Consider the following 9,410-nt stretch of genomic DNA (forward strand, 5'->3'; position numbering starts at 1 on the left):
AAAAATATTTTTCATTAATCAATTTTTTAAAATATAAATATTTTTTAAATAAATATTTTTCATGAGCACACAGAGTCTTAATTTAAGATTGCAAGCAAATTTACCTTTATCTCTAACAGTAATCAAGTTAAAACTTGAGTTATTCAAACATCCCATTAGGTCAAGCTTGAGCATGAGAAATAGGTTTGATGGATTTTGAGTTCAGATCAAGTTTCAAATTTCGACTACCAACATCTCTCTGGTTTGGACAAACTAGACTAGAGAGATAAACCCATCATCATTGACAAACCCATAGACAAGCGCAAGCACCAAATATGAAACTGACATCCAAAGTCAGCAACTTTCTAGATTCAAAAAGAAAATATGTCCCAAACATGACTACTGGAGAACCCAAAACAAAGTTATTTGAAGAACAGAAAGCTGCTGCCACTAGTAACCCGTGAGCTTAGAAATTAAGAAGCAACTGCAGTCACTTTGCTAGCACCATCCTAACAAACTCCTCATAGTTTACCTGGCCATCACCATCAATATCAGCTTCTCGGATCATCTCATCCACTTCTTCATCTGATAATTTCTCTCCAAGATTTGTCATCACATGCCTTAGCTGCACATTCCAAGCGTAAAGCATGAATTGTGAGAAGGAAATAGATCCTTTGAGATTTAAACTATCAACTGCAGGCGGGCATGGTATTTCATTGTTAGCTTTGCAATAGGTTTTGTGACTACACAAATTCTGAAATCAAAGTAGGAAAGACACTTGAAGACAACAAAATGTGGTGTTTAATTACCTCAGCAGCGGAAATAAAGCCATTCTGATCTTTATCAAACACTTTGAAAGCTTCTTTAAGTTCCTCCTCAGAGTCAGTATCCTTCACCCAAAATCATATAATCAAAGAAAATCAGTGCATTGAAATACTTATTACATACAGGATTAGGAGGAGATGTTCCACAAATTCCATTATGCAAACAAAGGCAATGAGATTATCTTTTTACAAACCAAGACATGTATAAAAACAGAGTTGCACTTGTAATGTTTGTTGAATGAAAGAGCACAGATAGCCACAGCATACAAGAGTAAGAGCAAGGCAGAATAATCAAGAGAAAGCAGAGGCATTATCTTTAGAAGTAAAACCCACCAACAGAAACACTGATAATTATGATATATATCACTATAGCCATCCAAAACTTACACCAAATCCAACCGCTGATGCTCAAAAAGTAAAAGAACAATGAAAAAGAAAAGGAAGATTGAAGCAAAACAGACCTTCATTTTCCTAGCCATCAAATTCAAGAACTCAGGGAAATCAATTGTGCCATTTTGATCAGCATCGACTTCATTGATCATATCTTGCAATTCAGATTCAGTGGGGTTTTGTCCAAGAGATCTCATTACTGACCCTAGCTCTTTGGTAGTGATACAGCCTATAAAATTTTACAAAGAAAAGAATCAGTAACAGATCCAAGAAGAAATGAAGATGAAATAAGTAAGAGAGAGAAAAACAAAAGAAAAGGAAATGCTGAAAAAGAAAATAAAAAACCATCGCCGTCTTTGTCAAAGAGGCTGAATCCCTCCTTGAATTCGGCTATCTGTTCCTCTGAAAGTTGCTCTGTCATGTTAAAGTCTGCTTAGCTTAGCTTATCTCTCCAATAAGCCCTCCCTTTATTCTTTCCAGCATTATATTTCTTCAAAAAAAAAAAATATAGATTTATTTATATCTTTAGAAAATTAATCTTTCAAATATTAAATAAATTAATATTTTCATTTTTCATCCTTAAATAAACATTTTTTTTTCTTTTCCTTTTTTTTTTAATTCTTAAATTTTTGTTATCTAGATAAGAATTTTCCTGAATTCTCAGCATAAGTCTTAATAATTTTCTTAAAATGTTAAGAATCTTATATCGACTTTCACATGCTAATTTAGTTACAGTGGACGGCTCCAATTAGCCTTATATCCTTGGTTTTCAATGAACATAAAATAAATTAATATTAAAATAAAATAAGCAAAGAATATTTATAATATACTTGATTTAAAAAATAAATAAATAAATAAGCAAAGCATAAATATATGATGATGTTGAGACTAGATTATAAATATGGAAAGCTCAGCCTAGGTTCAGACAGGGTATTTTGAATTCAAAGGTTTTGTAATATGTTTTACTTGAAAATTATAAACACATTTCTGTTGTATATATGTTTGTCTCCCATTCTTCCATCAATTTCATCTCACCTTCTTTTTAATTTGTAGTCAACTCAGACATCAAACTCTCTGTTCATGAACCCAACCTTCTTGCCCTTTTCATTATGTCTCTTTTAATTTAGCCATGCCTCATTGTAATTTGCTTCAACATATATGTGACTATATATGTTGATACCCTTTCCTGGCTATGCACTTTTTTTTTTTAATTTAGAAAAAATTCTTGATATATTTTATACATAATTTTATAATTAATTGATAATTTTAATAATTGAGTATGTTGAAATTTCTATATTAATTCTATTTAACATGGTTTGGAATATTGTTGATATATCAATACAGCAAATGTTAGAATTAAAAGAAAAAAATTTTGAAACAATATTAATTTTGTTTCTATATAATAAACATATACAACAATAATAAAAATAATTACCGCTAATGATACATTAAAAAAGATATGATAACGATTGTTGTTATTATCGATAAATTTTTAATAAAAATAATTGTTACTACCAATAACATTTTTTTTCAACAATCATAATATTATTGTGAAATACTTATAACCACAATTTTATAACAACGTGCAATAATTCATATATTATTGTGAAAATTTTTGCTATTAAATCTAACATATCTTGAAATGTTTTAATTATATCATATGATTTCATTTGCAAAATTACTCTTAATTTTTGTTTCAATGCAAATATAGTGGGATCTTTCCAAATATTTGTAATTACGCAATAGTTTAATTAATTACTCATGTTAACAATGAAGATGGATGGTGGGTGTTAATAATGTTGTAATCAAGTAATTAATAATTACAAGGGAGGATATGCTGCTCGTTAAGAGGAAACAAAGAGACAGAGAGACATACTTAAATAGATAAAATGGCCGTCCACCTAGACAGAGCTTGGCTGGAAAATCCATTATATCCATTATAGTCAATGTGCCTGGTTACAGAATCAGACATCTTCATACTTCTTGCAGGCGCTAATGGTTTGTGCTAATTAAGGTTTTCAGCATTCAAATAAAACAAAGCAAAATCTTTGAAGGCAAGAGAAAGAGAATAGAAGGCCTTGGCTTGGCAGGTTTTGCCTCTGAAATAGTCTTGAAAGAGGCCTTTGGGCATTCTATGTGAAATCTTGGGCCTTTCTTTGTATAGTGTTGGATCAGTGTCAAGCCCTTGGGTTTTACTTTTACTCTTAATGTGGTTGGTACAAGTAGTCATCACCATGTGAGTTGGCACTGCTAAGGAAGAGCTTTTTTCGCAGTTTCAATGGCTTTTTTCAAGCTATTAAAATACCAATTTCGTATGGCCATTAATATCATACATTTTTCTGGATTACCAATCAAATATCACTTTAATTACTCATTTAATAATTTAAATTTAAATACTTAATATTTTAATATCTCATTTAAAAAAAATAAAATATATAAAACCTTAATAAAAATAGAATGTAAATTCTTACAAATCAAAACGATTAATATAATTTAAAGAAGAGTAAATTTAATTATTGTTATTGACATAAAATTGAAAAAAAAAAGTTATTATTAGTAAGAAATTCTCATCGATAAATATCAAAAAGTTGACAAAAAAAAAAGTGATTAAAGAGAAAAAGGGTAAAATAGGTAGAGAAGGCAGGATTGAAGACAGAGATAAAGAATAGGCTAATTACTAGTCTCATTGATATGGAAGAGAAGCACGTACTCCAAGATATGAAAATGAATAATACTACAAATAAAAATAAAATGGAAAATAATTAAAAAAAAAAAAGTACCCTTTGAAAAGTTTGATTAGGAATCCCTTCCACCTTTTGATTTGGGTTTTAAGTCAAGAAAAAAAGAGACAGACAACCATAACCACACTCAAGTTTCTGAACACACAACACGAACCGAAAATTCATTTCCAGCCCAAGAAAAAGAAAAAGAAAGCTTTGAATGGTGTCTGCATAAATGGAAAGATGCTGCTGCTTCTTCTGTATCGTACCCCACTGGCCCCATCCTTCCCGTCTATGGCTCTGATTCTGATGCAGAGGGAGAAAGATTATGAAAAAGGAAAAAAGAAAATTGATTAACGGAGTATTGTTTGTGTCTATGCATTTGGAGACCCTGAGAGGGACGAGTGAGTCTGGCATTAACCCTTACAACCGTGGCACTGAAAATCATGGCGTTTTACATTTAAATTTATGTAAGAGTGAAGATAAAAGGACTCTCGTGGTATTCCATTGATACTTTTCAAAAGTTTAGGTTATAAATTCTGGTCAGTACTGTTGTTTAATGCTGGGATGAGCGGTCACCCTCATTTTCTGACCTCGGCTTATTCATATGCATATAGTCCAAGCAGAAAATCCAAAACTGCCAAAAGTTTAGGGATAAAGATATACGACTGTTTCTGAGCTCTTATTCAATGAAACAGTTTCAGACTTTATAGTAAAACCTAATGAATTTCACAGCAATATTGATTCATTCATTATTTTTTTTATATTTATATTCATTCATTCACTCCTCAAATTTACATTAGAAAAAATACAACTCAACATCATCATCATTTATGCTTCCAGTAACCAAATCAACACAACAAATTAATGACACTTTCTCAAAGCTTCCATAATCAACCCCTATAACTAGCTACTTGGTATATAACCCAATATTAGATCATAAACAAAACAATGATCTTAATATATAATAACAAAGAAAGCTGATAAATATATATATAACCAAAACAGAAGTTGGCAGAAGGATATTAATTTATGGGTAGGTTACAAGCTGTCTTTGCTAGATTATGATTCTCTACTTCACCTTCTGTTATTGCTGAGGACATGTAACTCAAAACCAAAGAGTTCTGATCATCTGGAGATGTTCTTGCTTGAAATTGCTGTTTACAAGCATGGCAAGTAATTTGGAGAATAGTTGAATTGATTTGCTTCATTGCATGCTCTCTTAGAGCTTGTGCCTTGTCTAACTCAACTTGAGCTTGTTGCCTAATTCTCTTGGCATTGGCAAATTCTTGTTCCGCCAATTCAATCTGCCTCTTTGCTCGTTGTCTTGCCTCTTCAGCATAAGCCTTCTCTGCCATAGCCAACCTTAACTGCTCCCAAGCTGCTTCTTTAACCTTCGAGGCTGGCAAATCAGGTTTCTCGCTATTATTATTGCTCTCTCCAGGGGAAAGTTTGCCTGCATCTTTAGTAGTACAAGTCATATTGGAGGAATCATTTTTCTCACTGAAGTCACTTGACCCAATTGAGAGCTGCAACTGAGTAGAGTGATTATCATCTCTCTTAGGAGAAACTGAGACCTCAAGAAGATTTGATGTGCTTGAAAGCTGGAGCTCCAAATTGTAATGTTTTTTATCTACAGTAGGGCTCAAGAAAATGGCATCAGTTGTTGGCCTTGGTATTACTAAAGGAGGCCAAGGAGGAGTGCCGAAATTGGTATCTGTAGAAGGACTTGGGCTTGAAGCAGTTCTAGACAAGCATGCAGGCTGTAGTGACTGTAATTCAGGTCGTAAACGTCCCATATTGCAAGTGTCTTGGTGCTCGATAAAACTCTCAACTCTGCAAGAAAAGGAGGAAAAAAAAAATACAAACATAATTAGCATGAAACAAGGATTCAATTGTATAATAATGTTGGAGTATAATTGAAAATTATCCAAATGTCATGATAATAGGTAACAGAGATGCAGTGCATGGAGATTTACTTAAAAGAGATATATATTATCTGGGTGTCCTTGTTGATGAAGATGGGCATATAGCAACAAAGTAATTAGGGAGGATCAAGCCATGAACACATTAAATAGAAAAAGTATAAAATATTCATAAAATTATTATTATTCTAAAATGCGACAGAACGAGATTGAAACAGTTGAAGATATATAATAGTATTAATTAACTAAAAGGAAAAAAAAATTAGGGTAATGACAGCTGAAGCCAATCATTTAGAGAAAAAACAATGAGATGGGATTTTTTTTTTCCCATAATTATATAAAAGAATCCATAAATGAAAACTGTTTTGAGTTTTGAGCAGTGAACTGTTTTGGGTTTTGGGCAGTGGTAAGGATTTGAAACAAACAGGGAAAAAAAAAACGACTGCAACTGATTTTTGGGAACCGTGTCCTACAACTGTAATAAACAGTAGTTAATTAAAAACTAGATTAGGATTACATCAGTCAAAAACCAAAGGATTTCTTTCTTGTCACTCATTTTTTACAATGATCTTTGATTCATAAAACGGCCGATTTAAAAATGGGAAAAATTACAATATAAAGAGCTAGCTAGCCTGAAGAGATCTATAGTAAATACCGTAGGGGAAGAAGAATCTGAAAAAGCAATAGATGGATGAAGAAAATGAATTAACCTCGAGAAAACGCGGCCGCAATCGCAAGAATGGCCTCTGGTGCCACAGGTTTTGAGATGAGCTTTATAATCAGATTGAACAGCATAACCTTTAGAACATTTCTCACAGACCCATTGTTTGTGGTTGCTGTGTTTTCTTCTGAAATGTTTCTTTATCCCTACAAGATCACCAAGGGCATGGCATGGATCATGGTGTAAGCAACTAGGCTCAGGGCAAACGAAAACTCGCTTCTTCACCACCGGAGTCTCTCTCTTGAGTAACTTCCAAGGGACCTTATGGCGTCGCCTATGCATCTGTAGGTTTTGATCTCTTTGAAACCCTTGGTTGCAGATCTCACATACGTAACGGTCAGATTCTAATAGTGTTTTGGGCGATAGAGAGACCACCTCAGCATCTGGATCTACATGGAATATATCAAGAATTACAAACAAAAAATGAGAAAAACATATATAATACACACAGAGAAACAAGAATTAACAACATAGATATAGTTTAATTAATAGGCAAGCAAGAAAATAAACCTGGAGTTCCTGCAGGTCTTCTTTTCCTCTTATTATTGTTCGTTGCAGTTTCTAAGCAAGAAAAAGGCTCAGAAGAAGAAGAAGGAAATGATGAGGAAGAGTTGTTAGCTAACATGGGTTAATTCATATATCTACCAGATTCTCTATTCCTCTATAATAATACAAGCCTAAGAAGAAGAGAAGCGAATCTTTATTCGTGCAACAGTTGATCTTGGTTGTCTCTTTCTCTCTCTTCCTCTAAAAGGTTAATTGTAGCAGTGTAAAACCTAGTGAGAAATAAAAGAAAAGTGGGGATTATGAGAGAAGATAAGAAGAAGAAGAAGAAGAAGCGGAAGGATAGAACATGAAGAAGGAAAAAGCTATTTTCTTTCTTTCGGTTATCAGCTTTGTCATAGGCTTTAAACTTCAGAGCAGCCTTTTCATCATCAGCTTTCCTTCTTTCTTAGTTGGGACACTCATCCACATCAGGTATTGTTTGTAGAGGCCCCTTAATAAACATCTTCACAAGGAAGGATGAGAGAGAGAGAGAGAGACAAGCCAATCACATTGATCGAAACTTGATCCCACAGGCAGAAAATTAGAAATATATGGGCCAGAAAGAAAAACCCACAAAGAAACAAACGACACATAATTCAGCTCCCACAGTAAAATCTTTTTTGCATGAATGAATGAATACAGTCCTGCTGCTCTCCAAATACACGTAAGCTCCCCTGTTTTTGTCACCATTTCTATAGCTACTACTGCCTACTCCTCTCTCTATTCTATTTCTAGGCTGAGAAATTAAAGAGAGAGAAATCTCAATGATTTCAAATTGACCAAACTGCCCCCTTTTCTTTTCTTTTGACTGCACTCTCTGTATAGTAATTTCTATTAATTATAGCCTCTGAAAGCAGCTTTTTATAAAGGTTATATATATTCAGGATGTCAAGTCACCCTCACTGGTACATTAGTCAAATTCTTTTATTTCCCACACAAGGGAACAATATATGCTGTTTAATTTTCATTATATTTTGGGTTAAAAAAAAATTACACATATTATTTTTCCCCACATATATAATTAAAGTGATTGGAATTTTTGTATTATTTGTGCAACAAAAATTGTACAATTTCAAGATGATATATATATGTATATTGTAGTCCAAAACGGAATCATAATAGGAATTATGGGCCAAAATGTATTATTGGAGGTATGGTTGGATCATTTACATCATTCGACATTGGCTTCTAATGGAATATGTGGCTTGTGATTTAAGTCTCAACCAATTATGGCCCCCTTTAATGCTGAGAATATTGGGAGGTAAAAATAAGATTTTTTTTAAAAAAATAATTTAAAATATTTTTTATAATTAAAATATATTAAATTTAATTCTTAATATTTTATATTTAAAAAAATATTTTTCTCAATTGCAACTTTAACCATAATGTTAAAGAAGCCTTCTTTAATTTTTTTTAATAAGGCACGTTTTGATCATTAATTTAATTATTTTTTTGGGAAATATATACACTTAAAAATTCAATTCTTTCAGTTTTTTTAAAAAAATTATTTTAAAAGAAATATAATCATATAAGTGTTGACAACAATTTCATTCATTTAGTGAGCCTCAATGTGAAAAGCACAAAATATCTCTAATTAATATATTTGTCTATTTATAATCAAAACTAAATATATATATTTATTTAATTTTAATTCTTATAAATATTAAATTTAAATAAATTTTATTTTATTTTAAATTTGGTATGTAAAATACAAATGATCACAAGAATTTGAAAAAAAAATAATTATAAATAATTATGTGCATTATTGATAATACAAAATTAATAAAAAAAATATTAAAAATATGCAGTGAGCGTGCAGGCATCATTGCCGGACACGTAGCACGGTAGGAAGAATAAACCTGGTCACTGGAGCCAATGGTCTGGGCCTTTTGTACTCCTGCTCTTGGCCCATGGTAAGAATCTGCTGCGGTCTACGAAACCTATCCATCATCATTGCAAAGCCGTCATTCAAAATCACAGATGGAAAGTCCGCAACATGTACGAGAGAGATCATGTGGTGCACAGTAAGATAATAGAAGATAGCAACAGAGTATCATCTCTAAAAGTGACAAAAGAATCTAAGTTACGCGCCAACTCCGACACCAAAAATATGGTGGCTGCCGGTGCGAGAGGGAGTGGGACCCATCACAAAATGCCGCACCATAATTTCACCCTCTCACCCTTCCTTTTAGGCTTTATCAAAACTACGTATGATGTGTGTGGATTAATTATAAAGCAGCCTAACCGAGTACCATTTTTGCCTTAGAAAATTGCAGAGAATTTATATCCATGGAAAAAATTATTG

General features: G+C 32.5%; 2 protein-coding genes across 2 annotated transcripts; both read right to left on the reverse strand.

Moving 5' to 3' along the window:
- Positions 1-313: 313 nt before the first annotated feature.
- Positions 314-1,670, reverse strand: LOC110643067 (calmodulin). Its single transcript, XM_021795294.2, has 4 exons — positions 1,539-1,670; positions 1,265-1,422; positions 789-869; positions 314-604 (listed from the first exon to the last, which is right to left on the reverse strand). Exons 1-4 carry the CDS (start codon positions 1,612-1,614, stop codon positions 470-472), a joined length of 450 nt encoding a protein of 149 aa, XP_021650986.1. The 5' UTR covers positions 1,615-1,670; the 3' UTR covers positions 314-469.
- A 3,042-nt stretch (positions 1,671-4,712) lies between these two features.
- LOC110643078 (zinc finger protein SHOOT GRAVITROPISM 5) lies at positions 4,713-7,623 on the reverse strand. Its single transcript, XM_021795315.2, has 3 exons — positions 7,070-7,623; positions 6,549-6,948; positions 4,713-5,749 (listed from the first exon to the last, which is right to left on the reverse strand). The coding sequence occupies exons 1-3, from the start codon at positions 7,182-7,184 to the stop codon at positions 4,939-4,941; spliced, it is 1,326 nt and encodes a 441-aa protein (XP_021651007.2). The 5' UTR covers positions 7,185-7,623; the 3' UTR covers positions 4,713-4,938.
- Positions 7,624-9,410: the final 1,787 nt, after the last annotated feature.

This window comes from Hevea brasiliensis, chromosome 17 (assembly GCF_030052815.1).
Source record: "Hevea brasiliensis isolate MT/VB/25A 57/8 chromosome 17, ASM3005281v1, whole genome shotgun sequence".
Taxonomy (NCBI): domain Eukaryota; kingdom Viridiplantae; phylum Streptophyta; class Magnoliopsida; order Malpighiales; family Euphorbiaceae; genus Hevea; species Hevea brasiliensis.

What these genes read in the sequence shown, in the direction of transcription:
- LOC110643067 (XM_021795294.2), bottom strand. Translation starts at nt 1,614, where the DNA reads ATGACAGAGCAACTTTCAGAGGAACAGATAGCCGAATTCAAGGAGGGA. An exon ending in CTTTGACAAAGACGGCGATG is followed by an intron (nt 1,423 to 1,538) that starts GTTTTTTATTTT and finishes AAAATTTTATAG; the next exon opens with GCTGTATCACTACCAAAGAG. An exon ending in GCTTTATTTCCGCTGCTGAG is followed by an intron (nt 605 to 788) that starts GTAATTAAACAC and finishes TGGAATGTGCAG; the next exon opens with CTAAGGCATGTGATGACAAA.
- LOC110643078 (XM_021795315.2), bottom strand. Translation starts at nt 7,184, where the DNA reads ATGTTAGCTAACAACTCTTCCTCATCATTTCCTTCTTCTTCTTCTGAG. An exon ending in AAGACCTGCAGGAACTCCAG is followed by an intron (nt 6,949 to 7,069) that starts GTTTATTTTCTT and finishes TATTCCATGTAG; the next exon opens with ATCCAGATGCTGAGGTGGTC. An exon ending in TGCGGCCGCGTTTTCTCGAG is followed by an intron (nt 5,750 to 6,548) that starts GTTAATTCATTT and finishes CTTTTCTTGCAG; the next exon opens with AGTTGAGAGTTTTATCGAGC.